This window comes from Bactrocera dorsalis, chromosome 5 (genome assembly GCF_023373825.1).
Source record: "Bactrocera dorsalis isolate Fly_Bdor chromosome 5, ASM2337382v1, whole genome shotgun sequence".
Lineage (NCBI taxonomy): Eukaryota > Metazoa > Arthropoda > Insecta > Diptera > Tephritidae > Bactrocera > Bactrocera dorsalis.
The window spans coordinates 24,133,670-24,154,679 of record NC_064307.1 but is presented as its reverse complement, the minus strand read 5'-3'; the positions used below and the strand labels follow the sequence as shown (position 1 = coordinate 24,154,679).

The following is a 21,010-nucleotide window of genomic DNA, read 5'->3' as shown; positions in this document are numbered from 1 at the left end:
GCAGTACTTTTAATACCAATAGCAGTATCTAATTTTTACAGGTGAATAACACATTTGCTATTAAAGCATAGAAACCTAACGGTTAACATATCCTGTCATACGCATTTTGAGTCCCTTCGCCAACAGGCGTTGCTTACATCTTTCGGTGGCAGAATTATAGATTTTTTTGCACTCATGTATGAACATATACACATACATAGATTTTAGTGGGCATATGAAAGAACTGCGAGCATCACTCAGTCACGCCTCTCGTACCTCACCGCCAACGACATACAGGAAACGAATGTGTTTCCACTTTTTTGTTTGCGTCGCAAAGAAATTTCCTGCTGTGCTCCAACGTATTCACAAACCCACAATCCTACGGTACTTGCACTTTTTTGCTTCTGTGATTTTTTTTCCTTCAAACGTTCGTGTCGAGTTTCAACTTTGCCGCTCAGTTGCGCCTGTCTTGAGTCCTTTTCGCTTCGTTGCTCACTTTTTATTTTTGCATTGCTTTATTTGTGTGCGCCTTCGGCAACAGATTTGTGTTGTGTTATCCTGCTGCGACACTTGCGGACGCCCGCTTCACGAACTGAGTAGGCGTGTTGCTCTGCGGCATGAGCTGTTTGTCGGCTGCTCTGCGCATGCATGTTGCAAAATTATCTGCTTTCGGAAATACTTAATTAGACGCATGAATACTTAAAAGGGGGCACATACATATATGATTGCTCGTATGTGCATTCATATGTAAAAATTGCACATATGCAGTTAAATATGTGCGTGGATAATATATGGATATATACATAAGTGTAGCGTCTCTGTCCCTCTCCCCTTTTGTCAGTTGGTTATACCAGTCTTGTGTTATAAAGAACCATATTAGAATACATGTATTCTCGTGGATCTGGGACTCTGTTCATCATGTCTGTTGATTATACCAGTTCATTATTTGTATACCAATTGTTTGTTCGATTAGCCATTATCCAAAGTATATAAGATGATTGGAAGACAGCTAAAGTACAACTATTTAGAACCGCATACTCCTACGTGGAATCCATATTTTTTTTGCAAATACGAGTACATTAAAAACATGAAAAAACGATTGCATCAGGGTAACGATAATACCCTTCACCAATATAAAAGATTCCATACAAGAACCTCGATTTGGATCGATGAGTTATATTTATTACTGCTATATGCTATAGTAATCCTATCTGAAAAATTTCGTCAAATAAAAATTCTTTAAAGTGATACACTCGTTGATTCATTGGTATATCTCAAATATTATCGGGTTATAAATGTGTTGGGGGCTCTGAAGTCTCCAACTAAAGATTTTTGAGGGAATTGGACGCAATGCATTCTCCGCCCTCGTACATGATAACCGTTTGTTTTTTCTGGGCCGGATCAGTCCACGCAGAGTTAGAGTAACAAACTTGGAAATCATTAGAGTTTCTGGACTCTTACTTCTACTCTCTACTATTTTCTGCGCCAGAGCTCTAGACGTTATCAAGGATCGCTTATAAATAAATTATCTCATTAATTAAATTTGTTATATTATTTATACCAGACGACGTATTACCGTGTTATCATCAAATAGAAGAAAAATTAAAGTATCGGGGATCACATTCTCATGGAAAACCTTCTTTGAAAAACCATAAACTACTCCGAAGCCCCGAACAATTAATATCCAACTTAAAAAGAAAAATTCAAAGAGTTTCATTCGGTATAATTCGATCGAAATAGTTCGTTACCTAGGCTTACTGTTCGAGGTCATAGATGACAAAATCTAATCAAATGAGTTGGAACACGCGCTATAACAACCACAATAACTCCTAGATATAAAAGTAATATCAAACCCAAAACTCTGTATATACTAAGAAAGTAAGATCAAATAGTTAACGAGAGATATAAAAAATAAGAGAGACTTTTGCGGGAAACTTTATTTTAGGTAATATTATGTAAAATTTTGCTTTTCCACTATTTCCTTGATTTACTGCGGGTTACATACGTACGCATGCGTAATACATTGAATCGCGTGATGTATCAATCTTTGGACACTATTCGCGTACTTATATAACAAATACACTTCGTATTGCCAGACGAGTTGCGGCGCATGCGCATTGTATTTTAAATGCTTTAATGACTTCCACCAAACGCCAGCAAATGTGACTGTGTTCATGCGCCTTTAAGTCCCCAGTCGGCTTCTGCTCCATTGACTTCATTCGCGTCGGTTGCGTGTCGTACTCAATTTCGAAGATGATGGCTGAATATTTGCTTTTTATGAGCACATTTCTTGTAGCAAATAATGTTGCTGAACTTTTATTTCTTTCTTTCCTTTCTTTGTCAAGATTTATTATTGTTTTTGTTCGTGCCGGTGGTATTATGGGTAAGTCGCAGGCGCGTGTCCGAGGTTTCGTGTAGGACGGTGCAGAAGCTGGCGAATGTTAAATTTAATGTTTAACGTTTATGATAAAATAAAAACTTTTGGCGGCATCGACGGGAACACTTGAGTGCAAGTACCTTTATAAGTTTTTGTTGTGCATTGCACGAACATGTGCACAAGTAATAATTTTTGTGGTCTTCGTATGTACATATTTACACTTGTACTAATATATGTATGTAAGATGAACACGAAAGGTTAGAGTTCGAAATATAAACTAGCTTTGTCACAGCGGTTGCTCCTAGTAAACAATGTTGAATCCCCGGAAGTGTATATGAAAACGTAAAACTACAATTGACAGCTTGCAATCTACAGAATAACCACGCTCATCAGTACTTTTATCAGTAAATTCTAATAATACAAACTAAAGCAAGTTCTGTTAGCAATAAAAGACAAAAAAATCCCACATAGGCAAATCAAAATTCCAAGCGTTTTTCTATTTAAGCCGAAAAGGAAGATATCTCGCATTGCCTCTTTGGACTTATCTAAAGTTGGCGCCAAATAAAAAAGCTCTATCCTCACTATTGCATAAGTGCTAACACTAACTTCAACTGGAATACTGCCAAAGTTCCATGATATTTCATTCCATTAGCCTTAGAGAAATGGTTTCTAATGGCACCACCATATATATTTTAGTTTACCATAGAAAATTGTGAATTTTGTGTTTTGATAAATAAAATATAGTTTTCCGATGGAACCGTTAATGTAAATCGTACTCTTATACTGTTGCGATTCCTGTTCCTTAACAATAACGCTGATAAGTAAACGGGAGTATTTTACAAACTCGCATTTACGAAAAATCTTAATGATCTGGAAGCATCGTATCATCTCTAATCAAGATCTACTGGAAAAACCTAGGAAACTAGATATACAACCAGATATACAGAGGTCAAGCTTAGATGATTTCACTGGCTAGGTCATTCACTATGATGATGAGGTTTGTAGAGCGGCTCTTTAATAGAACCGACAAGGGTCTAGAAATTACGTATGTCCGAAAACTTCCCAGGATATTCGTTAAATGCTGACTTAAGATTAATTGAAGTAGTTCATGGTAACTCCCAAAAAATTTGAACGACTTTAACGCTTTTATTTCGACACTACGGTCGAACGGAAGTTAAGGAAATACTACTCGTATTATGTATATAATTTTATATATTATAGTTCTTACTGCAAATTTGTTCCAGCGTATTCAACGGGCAAGTAGTACTGATGATACCAAATTTTGTCGTAACTGCAACAAACAAATGATGATTGAATAAATAGTGTGAAAATTCGTGAAGTTGGGTTGAGTAAAGAAACTGATTTATTAACTAGTTGCCCGACCACCATATTCATCAGTTTTGATATCCAGCGACTATTTCCTTACCCTCATGCACGCTGGCAAAATATTTCACTTCCTTCAAGAGGTTAATATCGAAACAAATGTTTATTTTGACGGCCTCGCAGCTTCACGCCATCGAACGGGTAGTGGTATCGAAAATGATAACTGAGCTTTACCATAGATGGAGATTATATTGAAGAAAAAGGCCAGATATTCATTCAAGAAAACAAACTTTCTTCAATTTGTACATCAAATACCTGCCAGTTCATGTAGTAATGAGCTTTTCTCATCCGGAAGTGGATTTATATTTCAACCCCACAATTTTTCGACGAACATTTACATTTATTTTTCGCTACATACAACCAACATCTTTTATCTCTTCTAAACCAAATTTGTCCTACTGTGTGCAAATTTAATCCCGCCAGATGGCGCAATAGCTTAGTTGGTTGTTGTCTCTACTGATCTTGAGTGATTTGATATGGAAGTATTAGTTATATGCGGAACAAGTTTTACATATGCTTTCAACACTCAACGTTTGTATACGCCTTTATACCCTGCCACGACGTTTGTAAGACCCATAAGGGAACGTCAGGGCCCCTTTAGAGCATATGGATATAGGAATTATCAGCGTGATGAGCTGAGTCGATTTTCTGTCTGTCCCACTGTATATACTCGTACAACACTCTCCATTTTTTGAGATATCGCTCTTAAATTTTGCAGAGGTCCTTTTCTTCCCAAGAAACTTCTCATTTGACGAAATTGCCGATATCGGACCACTACACAGTATATAGCTACCATACAAACTTAATGATCGCATTCAAGCTAAAGATCTCTTTATACCCTTCTGTGCTATAGGAAAAGCGCCTGTGAATAGTGTTTTGGATTCTTTCTCTTCCATGAAGAGTATTACGGCTTCTCGATGACAACCTATCTGAACCCTACTACCGATATTAGATAACCGTTACAATAACAACGACAACATTATTATGGCTTCAGCGCATTTTGTTTTAATTATAATTTTTCATTTTCTAAAGGATAAAAAAACTCATTTGAAAATAATAAATATTTTGATTTATTTACCAGTCTTTGTGCACAAATTTTGATTTCTTATGAAAGATCATATTTTGTAGATAAACAAAAACTAAAAAAAGGCATGTATTACATTTGCAAATACAACGATTTCTTTAAGTCTTCTATATGTGGCAAAATTGTTTTTCTTTTGCCTTTTTGCTTCTCGATTTAACAAGGTAAATATAATCAAGACAGACGTGTTTGATAATTTCTTGTTTTCCTCTGTTTTTAATGCTTTTGTTGCAAACCCTTTTTTCTGCTAACCAAAAGTAGACCTTCAAAGTCCTAATTAACGGTTGCCATTAATCAAAATGACGCGAGCATTATCTCACCTTCGTCTTGGCAATATGGTTAGCATAATTATGGGTTAGGCAAACACCATCCTGTCATGTACACTGCTACACACATACACACACATGAACATCATGTCCTGCAAAATTGCAGACAACTCAAATAAAGCAAACAAATGCTTACAAATACAAGCAAATATTTATCTTTTTAGTTGAGGCGAACACGCTCGAGATTGGCGGCAAGATGGCAACATTTGGCGTTTGCGCAAGACAGTGATTATCCAATAACAACAATCACATGCTTGCCTTATAATTTTGGTAACACGTAACATATGCATATGTTATCCACTAGTGTGTTTGTACATATGTATGTATATGTATAAATCGAACTGTCTATCAAGATTTGCCAAATTTGGCAAGCCAGCAAACACTTTAATGCTCATCACCTTGGCAACTTTTTTCACTTATTGGCTTTGGAAGACTTCTAAAATAGTGGATAGCATGGTGTAATTATTGTGGTGGATCCTTTTTATTTTTGTGATTAAAGCTATATGTACAAATATATTTGAATGCTCTTTTGGACCTATGTGGAGTGATTTTAAAACTAAAATCCAATGGGTTGAGGGACCCAGAACAAAAATAATTTTAATTTATAAACAAATGTATTCGAACCAAAGCGATTTCGTCTTCATTAATCATACGCATGAATCCCATGATTTCTTCAGGCGTCCAATGACCGTTTTACTTCGTGTGTTATAGTTTCCCCACCCGAGCATAAATAACCGATTTCATGCAATATCGGTAACATCCTTTATTTAGAAGATATTTTAATAAGAGTAAAAACTCAGGCGAGAGAAACACCAATTAATTTACCCCACTTTATAATTTATAATTTCTAACAAAGAGAAATGACAATTCTTCATTTGAGCTGATCTCTAAAGACACACCGTAAAGGCATGTACTTCTTTGACATTTTACTTGATATATGAGAAGAAACTTGAATCCTTATTTTTTAATAATAATGTTGATATTTGTTCACCGATTGTAAGAGCACCCTTCAAAGCGGGAAGTTTTTTTTACCATATTGAGAGACTTGGTTCGATTTTATTCTGGGTAGATTCCGTTTAAATAGTTATAAGTCCGTCTGTCGGTGGTTCAGCGGAGCTAACATCACATGTACGCTGCTATCTTGTGAATCGAAATACAACAGCAATATGCGATGAAAATTCGGTTAATATGCTTTTTTTCGTTAATGAGTTATATTAAGCTAGAATTTTCAAAAAATTTAATTATTTTATTTTATTTTCTTAATATAAATATATTTAAAAATACACACAGGAAGTTTTATATCGTTCTGGTGAATATTTTCTCAGTTACACGCAAATTTGAAAAGGCGTTTCAGAGTGCTCGAAACTGACTACACTGATTAGTCTCAAATTCTAACACTAGTTTCTCAAAAATATTTTTTAATAATTAATCAAAGATTTTTTTTGATCGATAAATATTTTTTATAAAATATTTAAGGCCAAAATTTTGGTCAAAAATCGATTTTTGTTTGAGAAACCGCCATTTTGTCAAAAAGTTTAATGTTCTTTTTCCGTCGTTTTGCTTTCCTAGATTTTTACATTGCTTTAACGTTGGTTTTATAATTTCAGGAAAATCAGTTCAGAGATATATTGGTCACTGCAAAACGTCTTTTTTGAGAGGAGCTTCCGGAGATCAGCTGTAGTTTCTTTCCAAATAAATATTTTTAGTAATACTAAGTCTTAAAATATAGTTAAAAGATGAATGTGTACAAACTTTTGGATCAATAAATTTAAACGTTTTTTCAGAAATTTTTTTGGAAAATTCGCTTCTTTCTGCCATTTTTTTTTTAAATGGTCTAAATGGTTTCAAATGGATTTCTTTTTAGTAGATCTTACACTTTTTGTTAGTGAATTGCAAATGGACGAAGGATATTACTTGCTGATATTTTTTCCCATAAATTTTAACTTGTATAGTAAATACAAAAAAGTCATTATTTAACGCAATATGAGAAGAGAAGGGTACTCTCTGAAGCTTCGTGAGTTTTTTTCTTGAGTTTCTTAAGCATCAATCTCGGAACAAACCTGGTACTATTCCATTATAACCTGATTTTGTCTATGGTCAAGACCTTTTATGTTAAAAAATTCATCTTAAGAGAAGCTTAAGAAAATCGATCTTTCCAGTTTTTGGTTTCTACTAGAGAGGCATTATGAATTTACATTCAAAATGTCATTAACGTAAGTTAAACAATATGCTGCATATTTGGAAGAAACCCGACCGAAGCTTTAATATTGGCGCCGTCAGTAGTTTTTTTACTTTACACAAGACCTGCTATTGTTTAAAGGAAGTGATTAAAGAAGACTCGAAGATAGTAAGACCATCTATTCCAAACACAACCTTCTATCCTTTATAAGTTATAAATATCATAAAAGATTTTATATCCAAAACGATTACGGTGATGGCACGATCGTTTTAATTTGTATTTTATATAACCAGTAACATTTTATGTACATTAAGATTTACAAAATCATACATCATCATAATGTGAGATGAGACATTAGACCCTGTATTTAAAATGCCGGTTCTGTTCGAGTAAAGTTTTACTAAATGCAATAGATCCTATAAATAACGGCCTTTGATTCGCAACTTCTCTGCTCGCTTTGTTGAAACTTTAATCTTTTATCAATCACGAATTTATTTTATTTTAGATTTATACCAGTTATTTGTTCGTTTCGTCATTCGTTAAAGTATAGCGAAAAGATTACACCTGATGTTTTTAGCGTTGTTTAACTTGACAAATTATTTTGTGCAAAACCAGCACTTAAAATACCAGGCCCATGACATATCTCCATTATACGTTTTATTAAAATTTATACATTAAAACGAGTTAATTTTTTTTGTTTTTAAAAATTTTTCCAAGGTACCTATTGTAAATTTCTATTATCACATTCAAGACACTTAGTTGGCGAAAATTTAGGATAGCTCAGCTACTTATTCCTCGTGGACCTCTTTCATACATTTTTAGATCTATTTTATATGTTTGTAGATCATGAATTTGGTTCAGCTTCCTCAAACCTGCTTAGCTCCTTAATTTCTATACATTATAGCTAACAATTAAGTCACAGCGCATTTACAAAGCGTACTACGTTAATTCGACATTACTGTGAACCACTCCTCTATAGAATGATGATGCAATGTCGTGTCCAACATTCTCCTGTAAACTAGTCCAACATATCCTTTAAGGTTTTCGGCGTATACACATTGATGACAGAATCCCAACCACAGTCCGCGAGCTGATGTGGCACGCCAGCATTCCAATCCAAGCCGCAAACGAATTCCGTGTGATTTACATTCACTTCCAAAGCATCCAAAGACTGATTGAAATCCCAAATTCTGTACAATGAAAATAGCTTGCGTGAGAACACTGAATCTCCTCTAATATTTTAAAAAATTTAAGTAAGAAAGATCGAATACCTCGTTGTGAAATCGTAATTTGCTGTTGCTACCACCGTTGCCGTGGTTGGGGAAAAAGCCACCCGTCGCACCGCAAACTCGCCGGAGTAGAGTTGAAAGATGTGATGCCGCATGTTGCGTAGATCCCAAGCACGCACCAAACCATCCGAACCACCAGTCATCAAAATGTTCCGATCAAAATGGCTCCAGTCACAGGCGAGTACTTCACCGTTGTGCGCTGCCTCGATGCTCATCAAGGGTTTACCTGAAAATTCAAGAGCAGAATTCCATAAGTTTAAGTTACCATCTGTACTTACGCTAGCGAAGAGATTAGCAATTAGCGGTGAGAACTTTGCGCAATAGATGAGGTCACTGTGTCCCGTATAGGTGGCGATCGAGTTCTGACGATGGCAATCCCACAATTTCATGGTACCATCCCAACTGGCCGATAGGAGTTGATGACAATTCCACTGTTCGCCCCAGTTGATGCTGTAAACCTCATTTTTGTGTTCCTGCAAACAAATCAACGGTTGCTTGAGCGATTTCAATGTTGTGTCTGTTGCCGCTATGTCATTATCAAGGCCACCCCAGATTTGTAGAGAGCCATCGCCAGAAGCCGTTGCCGCTATATTATCTGCATATGGACACCAAGCCTATAAAACAAAGTGAAACAATGTGAGTCCACTTGAGGGAGGTAAATATTTAATTGTTTATAGATTCTTACCACATCGAAAAGTCCATCAGTCCACTCCATGCGTCCGAGTTCCGTCAAGCCCTTACCACCTGCTGCAGGTAGCTCCAGGAGAAACAACGTGCCACCACCGGCCAAACCGTAGAGTTGACTTGTAGCCAATAGTAAATGATTTGGCTGGAATGGTGAGAAGCGTACGCTGTAGCCATGGCGATCGGGAGTCGAACACGACTGCATATCTCAAAAGTGTTGTGTGTTGGTTGGAGTGGAAATCTGAAATCAATAAAGCAGATAGAGCTGTTAGAGCTGATATAATGCATGAATCATATAATCCTATTGTATGTAATTGGTTCTGAAGAAAAATTATTCAATTATTTTCATTATTCTGTATCGCCATCATGATGCGGAAAACATTACTTCGTTCATGTATGCATGCTTAAAGAAATTTTATTCAATAAATGCACCTTGGAAGATCAGCTTTGACAAGCACCAGTGATATGAGGGTGCTTGGCCTTGCTGTTTGCCTAAAAGTATACTACAATATTTTCGTAAAAGCAATACTTGCCGTAGATAAAGACAGATGAAACCGGATGACGAACGAACTGTTAGAAAAAGTTCGTTAAGTTGTTTCGTTAAGTGTTTCTTGTTAATTTCTGAAGGAAGTGTCTAACAGTTTTGCACCCAGAAGTGTAGATTTATAAATACTCAAATTATGCTTATTATGTGCACACATATGAGTTGTATGAAAGAATATGCTTCTATGTATACCCAGTAAAGCAGTAAACAAGTGTTTGAAGATAATAAGAAATTCATACATTTTATGTATCTATCATATTCCTCGATAGTTTGGATGAATACATTAGGAGGAAGATTATTCATAAGCAATATCAAATCAAATGTTAAGTTATGCGCTGTTCAAGTTGTCCAACATTTTGGCTTTTTTTCAAGATCGTCTGTGTGTTTGAGGTATGCATATTATCACCTATTAACTGCTGGGACAACGGGTACAACCAGACTATTTTCTGTAATTATTTCTCCTTATAGTAACAAAGTGATTATAGATCTGTCTTCATAAGACCTTGGTGAGAACAGATACCCACGAATGAATAACTTAAACTTATTCCTCTAATATTGTCTCGTAAACCTATCTCTAAGTCTCCTCAAACTACACATTTTCAAACAATCGATATATTGTCTCGAGAATAGAATTCATATATTTTTACCGATCCAAAATTAATTCGCCGAAATAGTAGTCGTTAACCGGGGTCTATTCCGGATGTTTATAAAATTATTCGATAGTACACAAGTTTCATTTTTGCAAGTTTTTTTGTTTACAGAGCAGGTTTTAAAAGTTTGGTTTATTGGTCAATGAAATAACGTGGGCGCCGTAAAATATTGATTATTTTTATAAGTTCTTGTTATTTTATTCTACTATGGCTTCAGAACAAGTGGGCGCAAGTGAATATATCGAACAAAAGCAATGGAAAGTGGAAGCAACATTGGAATTCACATAAAAAGTTAAATGTAGAACGCAAAACAAAAATTACGTGGAACTAAAAGCAAACGCAGAAGTCACATGTTTCCAATTTGTATGGTAAAACGATGAAACCTCACGGCTTATATCAAAAAATGTGAATTAAAAAAAAAGGGATTTATTATGTAAAGGTATGTGTGCTAACCATTATGTTCAATGTAGATCTAGTAACATTAATTTTCACCGTTCCTTATAGTCGAATGATTGATGATATGCGATAATCGCCACATTTTTGACCCAAAACGTAGGCAATTTAATATAATATATCGATATCCAATGATGGCATCCATGCAGAGTTCACTTCCTTATTAATATAGTTTTTACTCTAAAACGCAGCGACCTATCGTCTTGAAATTTTCACACAACTTGTTCGTTAAGAATCAAAATTTCAACTAGTTTTTCCACAACTTTTTCTTTCAGATATGGATTTAAGATACAGAAAAAATTGTCCTCATCTCACTCTTTCGGAGAGATTGGCTACGCGATCAAGGAAATCCAAAATTTTTCAAAATGAATAGCCGATAGCCAGTTCTGCTCTCTTCAGACTGGACAAGAAAGTGGAACAAATGGGGCTGGTAGTGAACGAGGGCAAGACGAATTATCTCTTGTTATCAAAAAAACAGTCGTGGCAGTCGCGACTTGGCTCCCACACTACTGTTGACAGTTATAACTTCGAAGTCGTAGATAATTTCATGTCTTGGAACCAATATAAACACTCTCACCAGCAGGTACCACGTTGGACTATGTTGGCAATTGAGAAGTAAAGTCTTCTCTCGACGAACAAAGACCAAACTATACAAGTCTCTCATCATTCCCGTTCTGCTATGTGGTGCAGAGACATGGACAATGACAACAAGAGACACTAGCTACGCTGGATAGGTCATGTCGTCAGAATGGATGAAAACACTCCAGCTCTGAAGGTATTCGAAACAGTACCCGCCGGGTTCGGAATCTTGACGGTTCTTACCAAATCATTTATGGTAGTACGACATGTTTCCTTAGCTAAATGTGACCAATTCTTGAAATATCCTTGTCAAAACTTTGATATGATATTGAAGTATATATTACTCTTTTTTTAGAGTCTCTTGGTAAATATGTATATCAAATAACATGATAATACACACAACAGTGAGCAGTTCAATAATAGTAACGGACCGGAAAACATTCCAACAAATTTTGAGTAAAATGGAGATAACATTATATAATTTCAACTAACATCGCTTAAAGAAAGCATATTCATTAAAAATTGTTATGGAAGAAAGCACCGGCCACCTAAGGTACTATTATCGCACAGTAAGTATAATGTTATCCGAAGAGTTATGTTCATATAATCCACTCTGAATTCAAGTAACACTAATTCCCACTAGCCAACGGCACGGTACACTGACCAACCGCATTACCTTTCAGGTTAGATAAGACGAAAGTGCAACCCACACAGTCGCTAACCTTGCTTGAGGTCGTGAAAAACTTAAATGCCACACAAAATGCAGCTGTATTTACTTTGCCACTACTTACGTAGGCTAAAGAAATGAAAAGCGCGTCAAATACAACTGACTTCGATACACGAGACATACAGTTAGGCGCACCACCGTTTTCAAACGCAATTCCGCAGTTGATATTCAAACAACGGCTTCTCAGGGCCAGCCGCTGGAATGTTAGCATAGCCGTAATTAAATGCAGCGCATAACAACGTATATGTAATGAGCAAATCCACTTAGTACAAAAGCGGACAACTAACAACAGCCCCCCTACTTAAATATTGGGGATGAAAGGCAAAGGTATATAAGCAGGTGCTTGCGGTCACAGTGGTCGCATTTCCCTTCAGACGCGCGCGAACATTACAAGAACCCCAAACCAAACAAATCATAAAGTACTAGAAATAAAAATTTAATTGACCAACCGTGAAAACGCAAGGATAACGGAATTTCTTTTGAATTGAACTACTAAGTGTTGTGAATTGAGAACTTAAAACAATGGTTGTTTCTGTGAAAGTATTCAAGAAGGCCACACCCAATGGCAAGGTGACCTTCTATCTGGGACGTCGCGATTTCATTGATCACTTGGACTACTGTGATCCTGTTGACGGCGTTGTGGTCGTGGATCCGGATTATTTGAAAAATCGTCGTGTTTACGGACAACTGGTCACCACCTATCGCTATGGCCGCGAAGAGGATGAGGTCATGGGTGTCAAATTCTCCAAGGAGCTCATATTATGCCGCGAACAAATTGTGCCGATGACTAATAGCAACATGGAAATGACACCAATGCAGGAGAAACTCGTACGCAAATTAGGCAGCAATGCACACCCATTCACCTTCCACTTCCCACCCAATTCACCCAGCTCTGTGACACTGCAACAGGAGGGCGATGATATGGGCAAACCGCTTGGCATTGAATACAACATTCGTGCTTATGTTGCCGATTCGGAAGATGATCGTCAACACAAACGCAGCATGGTCAGTTTGGTGATCAAGAAGCTGCAGTATGCACCGCCAACACGCGGTCAGCGTTTGCCCAGCTCGTTGGTGAGCAAAGGGTTCACGTTCTCCAACGGCAAGATCAGCTTGGAAGTTACGCTGGATCGTGAGATTTACTATCACGGCGAGAAAGTGGCTGCCACCGTGCAGATCAGCAATAATTCGAAGAAATCCGTTAAGAATATTAAATGTTTTATAGTGCAACACACAGAGATCACCATGGTGAATGCGCAGTTTAGCAAACATGTGGCACAGTTGGAGACTAAGGAGGGCTGTCCTATCACGCCGGGTGCGAATCTGTCAAAGACATTCTACTTAATTCCATTGGCAGCGAATAATAAGGATCGACATGGTGAGTAATGAAGTAGTTGGTGGTCAAATAGTGGTGAGTGAGTCAAAATTCGCTGAGGATGTCGAACCCTAAAGCTTTATAATTTGTTGGAAGCTTGCGGTATATAATTAAAAAATAACATAATCTATATTTTAGTGCAAAAATAAAAATGTTAGCCGAATTTTCATTTTTATAGGGCAACTTCCGTAATATAAAAAACACATGGCCTACATTTTGGGCAGTATTACAAATTTTAACTAAATTGTCTCCTCATTCGGAAGCTTTGAGCAAAACAGCGAAATATATTGCCTACATTTTGGCGCAATACAAAATTTTTTAGTCAAGTCACACACCTTAAATCCTGATAACATTCACTATTTTTGGATTTTTTTTTTGTAATATTGAAACTTGAATCCTCTTCACTTATTTCATTAAACTTTTCAAAGGTATTGCACTCGATGGCCACTTGAAGGACGAGGATGTGAACTTGGCCTCTTCAACTCTGGTGCAGGAGGGTAAATCCACCGGCGATGCCTGTGGTATTGTGATTTCATATTCGGTGCGTATTAAGCTAAACTGTGGTACCTTGGGTGGAGAAATGCAGACGGATGTGCCTTTCAAGCTGCTGCAGCCAGCACCGGGTAAGTCAGACAACAAAAAAAAACACTAGTAAGAGCACTATTTAAAATCCCGTACACCCACTCCAGGCTCCGTCGAGAAGAAGCGCTCGAATGCCATGAAGAAAATGAAGTCGATCGAGCAGCATCGCGGTGTAAAGGGCTACTACCAGGATGACGATGACAATATCGTATTTGAAGACTTTGCCAAAATGCGTATGAATAATGTCAATATGGATGATTAAGTACTAAAATGTTGCACGTGTGTATGTGGCAAATGCCACGCTGGTTTCGGTTACCCTCGCACGAGTTTGCCACGAGGGCGTATGTGATATTTCTACTATACGTAATTGCAATTGGAAAGTATATTAACTGTGAACGTAATTTGTTGCAGCAACAACAGCAGTCATTTCGACATCGCATCTCATCAGCAGCGGGGCTTAAACTAAATAACTTAATAATATTTAAATTATTGTTATTGTAAATTTTTTTGTTATTGTTTTTGTTTTTCATTTTTATGTATTTGTGTGTGTTTGCGCAGCAATAATCCAAATCGTTTACACACACAAATACCCATATGGTGCAATTACATATTTATGCACTAATTTTAAGCAATAAAAAAATAAAAATAAATTGTGAAATTTGAAAAAAAAATTCTTTTAGCGAGCACTTACTTGTTAGAGCACACAACACTTGGGTTTTAGTAGTTAAAACTACTGTTTATTATTTTTTAATTGTTATTTATAAATTTTAAATGTTTGAAAAATAATTTTTAAATATTTAAAAAAAATATTTTTAGATTTTTTTTTTAATTTTTAAGTTTTTAAATATTTCAAAAATAATTTTTAAGTTTTTAAAAAATAATTTTCAAATATTTTAAAAATAATTTTCAAATATTTCAAAAATAATTTTCAAATATATTAAAAATAATTTTCAAATATTTCAAAAATAATTTTTAAACTTTAGTAAAATATTTTTTTAAGCGTATTTGAAGCTTTTCGTTGACCGTGTAGACTATTTTGTAGCTCCGTTCAGCGTGTTGCAAGTTTCAAATGCGACTGTTGTGTAAATGGCAAGGTCAGCAGTGAAGCCAACTAACTGCGACGTGACACGCTGCCATATGTGTATGCGTATGTTTATTTTCAAGCATGTACATATCTACTATGTAAATAGTAGTTGGAGACAGGGTTGCTTAAGGGTAGAAGTGCCTAGCAATTTTCTATTTATTAATGAAACTTACAAGTACAAACATATATTTGTAGTATACATACATACATACATATATATCAAAATGTAATTACACACATGGACAAATCTTCTACACACTACTTCCTTTACGGAACTCAACAATAGCTTGCCACCCTTATGACCCACTTCCACAACGCTTCGCACTTCTTTTAATACAAACACACTTAAGGCCGACATAACCTTAACCAATCAGCGCTCAGCGGCGTGTCAACAACCCTTTCGCTTGTAGGCATTTCATTGGCGGCTAAGCTGTTTTTGCCGAAAGCGCACGAAGTATGCACATTGATACGAAACTGACCCGCTGGCCTAACGGTCATAATTTCCTTGAGTAGGTAAGTGCATATGTTTGTATATACTTGTCTGCAATATCCTTACAATATTTATTTATTTAAAGGTAGCCATAATTGTTGGCTTTGAAATGCATTGAAAAATTCGCGTACGTTACTTATGCAAATGAGCTCCGCTCGAATTCTTATTTGTTTATTGTCTTTTCGAAATACAAACCAGTTCCTTGCCAAAAATTCGCAGCTGTTTTGGAGTTCGCAAAATATCCACTCCACACCCAGTTGGCAAGGTCATGCTTTGAATAGTTAGAGTTTAACTGTGAAAGGTGTTGTTAGTGATGTTGGCAGTGCTTATTCGTAAAGGTCCGTTATGCTCTGGAAACTTTGATTTTTCTATTCAAAAGTGTTGAGTATTTTTAGAGTGTTAATCCACGGTTTTTGATTGTAATTGTGTTGAAGGTCATTGAATGTGCTCTACAAATACGAATAAAAATACCACATACATATAATTCAGTAAAGCCAAAAGTTTGGACTCTTTGCGACATAGACTTCGTGAATAGAAAGAGTTTTTGCTGACAGGAAATTAGTAACTTCAGTTTACTTGGCATATGTATGTGGAAGTCAAATGTCAGGGGTATCGGGTACTTTTTCAAACAATTTTATTTTTATACAATTTCCTAACAGAACGTGACAATAAAAATACGAATAAAGAAATATTAATAAAATATATTATTAAATAGAAATTAATTTATTATTAAATATATAATTATTTAATAAAAATATTTTGCATATTAAAAGTTAAATAAAAGTTGGTGATCCATTTCGAGATTCCCTACTTTTTTAAGGGGGTATTCTACTCTAGAAATCAAATTTTGGGCAGTTTTTTGAATTTTATTTAAAAAAAAAAACAAAAATATTTTTACTATCCATTTTTTATGGTGTTTTTATTGATATCTTAAGAATACAGAAAAAAAATTTTACAAAAAAATATTAAAAATTAAAATAATTAGAAGGGGGTGACAGGTGTAAAAAAAATGGCGCATCCTGGTGACATTTATTCTGACTCTGCTGGTGGTCTGAAAAAAAAATCAAAAGAAATTCTTAATCAGTAAGAATGCTCTCATGCTGTGTTGCTGTTGGATTATTTTTTTGAAAAATGGCGACTGCCTGAAAATAAAATGATTTTACGCTTTTTTTTTGAAATTCCTGAATTTTTTTTTAAATATTAAAAACAAAGGATTAAGGATTATATAAAGATAAAAGATAAAGGATTATATAAAGAAGGTTCACAAAAAATTTCAAGTAAATCGGTTGTATAGAACTTGATATAATGCCGGCACCGTCTGGAAAAAAGTAGTTTCGAGAAAAACGCGTTTAAAAAAGTGAGTCTACCTACCTACCGGGCAAGGTACTGAGTCACTAAAGTAACTGTAGCTCATAAAATAATTTTAATTTTTAAAAATTCTTTCGAGGATTTGTTCTTAAGGGTCTAGACTTTAAATGTATAAAAAAAAAATCAAATTTTTCAAAATTCTAGAGTAGAATACCCCCTTAAGGAAAAAACTCAGATACTTCAAATTTAATGGAAAAAGTTTATTATCTTTCGAAAGAATATTCTTTAGCATTTATTTTGAAGATTATTTCTTTCAAATGTGCTGTTGAGTCCAATTTTCTATCACTCGTTCGAACATTTCGACTGACACGCGTGATGTTTTGCTTCAAGGCCTGAATCGAAGCGAAATTATCCGCTTAGACTCAAGATTTTATATATCCCCACAGAAAAAAGTTTATTGACGTGATATCACACGATACTGGTGGCCAATCGACTAGCCTAAAACAAGAAATTGAGTGTTCTCTCAATTAATCCATTGACTGATGCGATGTGTGGGACATGGCGCCGTCTTGTTGAAACCAAATGTCGCCGAGGTCACGAGCTTTAATTTCAGGTATGAAATAGTCGGTTATCATGAGGCGATAACGGTTGTCATTGACGGTTACGTTCTCCCAGAAGAAGAAGAAACACGGACCGGTGATTCCATCGGCCCACAGATCACATCAAAACATTGTGTTTTCTGGATGAAATGCCAGCTATTGAATATCTTCAGGTTACTCTTCGTCTCAAATGAGGCAGTTTTGCAATTTTGCTGTTTACATACCCCTTGAACCAGAAATGGACCTCATCGCTAAAAAAAATTTTGCTCGGAAACGTCTTGGAACTTTTCAAGAGCCCATAGAGCGAAGCGATGTCACTTGCGAAGGTCGAGCGGCTTCAGTTCTTGTACAGACTGTATTTTATATGCTTTCTCTTTCCCTCAATGCTCTACGTGTACACTCTCAGCTACGGCTGCTATATTTGCTTCATTACGTGTATTCTAATCGGTCAAATATTTTCCAATAATGAATGCTGGGTTTCAAGATGAGTGATGGTATTGCGAATAATAGGCGATTATCTTGTTTATACTCGTTTGTAAAGCGAAGCGAGCGAAACTCGTTCTATACAGAACGTGAATTTTAGTAATAAAGTTGTACGATTTGTAAAGGTTGTTCAGGCGTAAGTAATCTGTTACTACCTCTAAAGGGTTCATCTGTTAAATGTAGAGGCAATCCAATAACTCTAAAATTTCGAAAAAATTTTAACTAAATTCAATTTAAGGTTCGTACAAAATTTGAATTTGGAATACACAGACCGAAAATTGTATTGAATAAGTTAAACGAATCTGCCTTCAAAACTTACACGATCTCCTTTCGTCACGTGATCAAAAATCGATTCGATTTTGATAATTCAGTTTGTATAACAGCTATATGCTGAAGTCATCCAAACTCGGCGAGTCCAACAAATAACCAGTAAGAGACTTAGAGAAAAAGACGTGTGCGAAATTTCAGATCGATATATCAAAAACTTAAACTAGATCGTGTATGTATATACAGACAGGTGGACATGACTAAACCGACTCTCACTCGTCAGGCTTGTCATTTATGGTATATGTATACTTTATAGTTTATCCGATGATCATGAGCTCCTTAATGTGAACAGGTCCACGTTTTAGTGGAAATGTGATATAAACATCTCTGTTAATATATGTAATATGGTATAATGCAGGCGTATTTATAAGAGTAGCGACTACTGAAAAGGAGCTCGAGAATATATAGGAGTACATTTGTAATAATATCTTTCTATTTATGCATTAATTTTCATTCACTCCTCAATTCAATGCAGTGCAGTTATTATAATCTTATATTTTCTATTGCACAATCATCGTAAATTTTGATTGGAATCTGTCGTCAATGACTTGCTTTTTTCCCATTTTGTTTTCAAATTTATAAACGTTGAATACGTCATCAGTCATTTCACACTCCGCTGAATTGTGCCAAGAAAAGCTGTCTGTATGTACATACATACATTATGGTAGAGAAATGGCAGAAATCGGGTTAGATGTTAGTGGTGCGCTGTGCCACGGTTAAGTGGTCCTCTATGGCATTCAGAAAACTTCCGCTTCAAAGGGTTTGATTACACAGCGCGGCGGTGGCTATAAATGCGACTGTCAACCAGATTTCAGCATTGTGAGCTTTCGTACGCCGTCAATGGTTAAAGACTTTCAAGTTGGTAACGAAGAAATTTCGCAGATACAAGTAGTTAAAATCTAGAAAGCGAAAAGTGTTTAACTTTAAACATGTTGTATATTATAATTTTAATCTTACAACTGTTGAGTGCCCATTGTGGCGCTCAATACTCGCACGCACGTCGCGATCCACGCATCCGTCTTACGGGTACTAACAACACCAATGATCAGTTGCATCTCAACGATCAAATCGCGACACTCAATGCAACGGCTCTGTACGGTCAGTTGCCGACATATGGTTACAGTCAACCAAAATATGCGACTTCACTGCGTGCCACGCCGCCTGATGTGGCCAAATATCGTAATCTCGGTAATTACTTCCAAGTTATTCCGCCGAATACGCAACTAGCAATGTTGGAACCGCCTGTCGCCACCGCCAAACGAGAACTCAAGCAGCATTCGGAGTATTTAACGCCGTTTTCATTCAGTCATCGTGTATTACATTTGGGCAACGAACACACACAGGACTTGCGCCGTCGACGCTACACGAATTCGAGCTACAATGCTGATTTTTCACAAAACGATTTGAAAGATTCAAATACCCTCCGCGCTGTTGACCGAGCTTTGCCAATAGTCTCAACCACTAGAAGAACACAGCGAGTACCGGAGGAGAATGTACGTAATTCGCAGAATCAAAGAGAGCATCCAAGAATAATTCAGCAGTCGCAATCTTTTCAGTAAGTATTTAATGTTATTTAAAGATTTTGACATAAATTTAAAGGAATTTTTAAAATTTCGCTATTTCGGAAATATTTTGCTGATATATTACTGTGGGAAAAAAATAATAAAATTCTTTAATTTAAATTTCGCAAAAAACCATCCGTCGAAATATTTTTTTTCTACGTTAGTAAGGCTGTCAATGACATCTGTGCCAAATGTCACATCAAAATAATTATTAATGTTTCGTATATCCTTGTCTTTCTGAGGCACATAAAGTGCATTCAGCGATTTTTACACTAAGTAGAATTATTCAACAACGAGTTCTATTAAATTTTGTGCGTGCAGTCAAATTTCTGGTTCCGAAACATTCAAAATGTTGCCAAAGACCTGCGGTAATAATTGTTTGTCTCGAACAAGTATTTTTGATTGGTACTAATTTGTACCAAGGGTCGAGAATGTGTTGACAACTAACCACTTCCAGGACGGCCATCAACATCAACTGATAATAAACATATCAAGAAAATAAAGGAATTTGAGTTTCAGAATCGACGCTTAATAGTCAGAGATTTTACTGGCTTCGTTGGAATATCGGAAGGATTAGTGAAAATTATTTCAAAAGATCATTTGGGTCTAAAAAAAAGTAAAAGCACGATTTGTCCAAAATCATTACATTTTTTCGAAAAAGAGCGTCGCGTTAACGTCTGTGAAACAATGCCTTTCGACTATCAGAATGTCTTGAAACATGTTATTACTGGCGACGAGTCTAGGATATGTGTTTACGATCCGGAACAAGACGATCAATCGGCCGAATATCGTGGCAAAGGTGAGCCGAAGCCGAAAAATTACGTCAAAGTAGGTCAAACATCAAGACTATGTTCACATTTTTTTTTCGATTATCGAGGTGAGGTGCACTCTGAATTCATTCCGACTAGCCAAACTGTGAACAAGGAATACTATTTGAGTGTTATGCGCC

The 21,010-nt window shown here is 36.0% G+C and overlaps 3 protein-coding genes across 4 annotated transcripts; 2 read left to right on the top strand and 1 right to left on the bottom strand.

Annotated features, from left to right (window-relative positions):
* Nucleotides 1-7,570: 7,570 nt before the first annotated feature.
* LOC105223943 (peroxisomal targeting signal 2 receptor) lies at nt 7,571-15,027 on the bottom strand. 2 transcript variants are annotated; one of them, XM_011201850.3, is made up of 4 exons: nt 14,900-15,027; nt 9,300-9,539; nt 8,597-9,228; nt 7,571-8,515 (listed from the first exon to the last, which is right to left on the bottom strand). In XM_011201850.3, the coding sequence occupies exons 2-4, from the start codon at nt 9,501-9,503 to the stop codon at nt 8,344-8,346; spliced, it is 1,008 nt and encodes a 335-aa protein (XP_011200152.2). In that variant the 5' UTR covers nt 9,504-9,539; nt 14,900-15,027; the 3' UTR covers nt 7,571-8,343. The 2 variants fall into 2 exon arrangements, with proteins under 2 accessions (XP_011200152.2, XP_049314212.1); XM_049458255.1 differs by lacking the exon at nt 14,900-15,027 and adding an exon at nt 12,316-12,535.
* Nucleotides 12,594-14,879, top strand: LOC105223942 (phosrestin-1). Its single transcript, XM_011201849.4, has 3 exons — nt 12,594-13,629; nt 14,055-14,249; nt 14,316-14,879. The coding sequence occupies exons 1-3, from the start codon at nt 12,774-12,776 to the stop codon at nt 14,468-14,470; spliced, it is 1,206 nt and encodes a 401-aa protein (XP_011200151.1). The 5' UTR covers nt 12,594-12,773; the 3' UTR covers nt 14,471-14,879.
* A 4,093-nt stretch (nt 15,028-19,120) lies between the features above and the next one.
* Nucleotides 19,121-20,058, top strand: LOC115065973 (uncharacterized). Its single transcript, XM_049457794.1, has one exon. It carries the CDS (start codon nt 19,429-19,431, stop codon nt 20,056-20,058), a length of 630 nt encoding a protein of 209 aa, XP_049313751.1. The 5' UTR covers nt 19,121-19,428.
* The last annotated feature ends 952 nt before the right edge of the window (nt 20,059-21,010 follow it).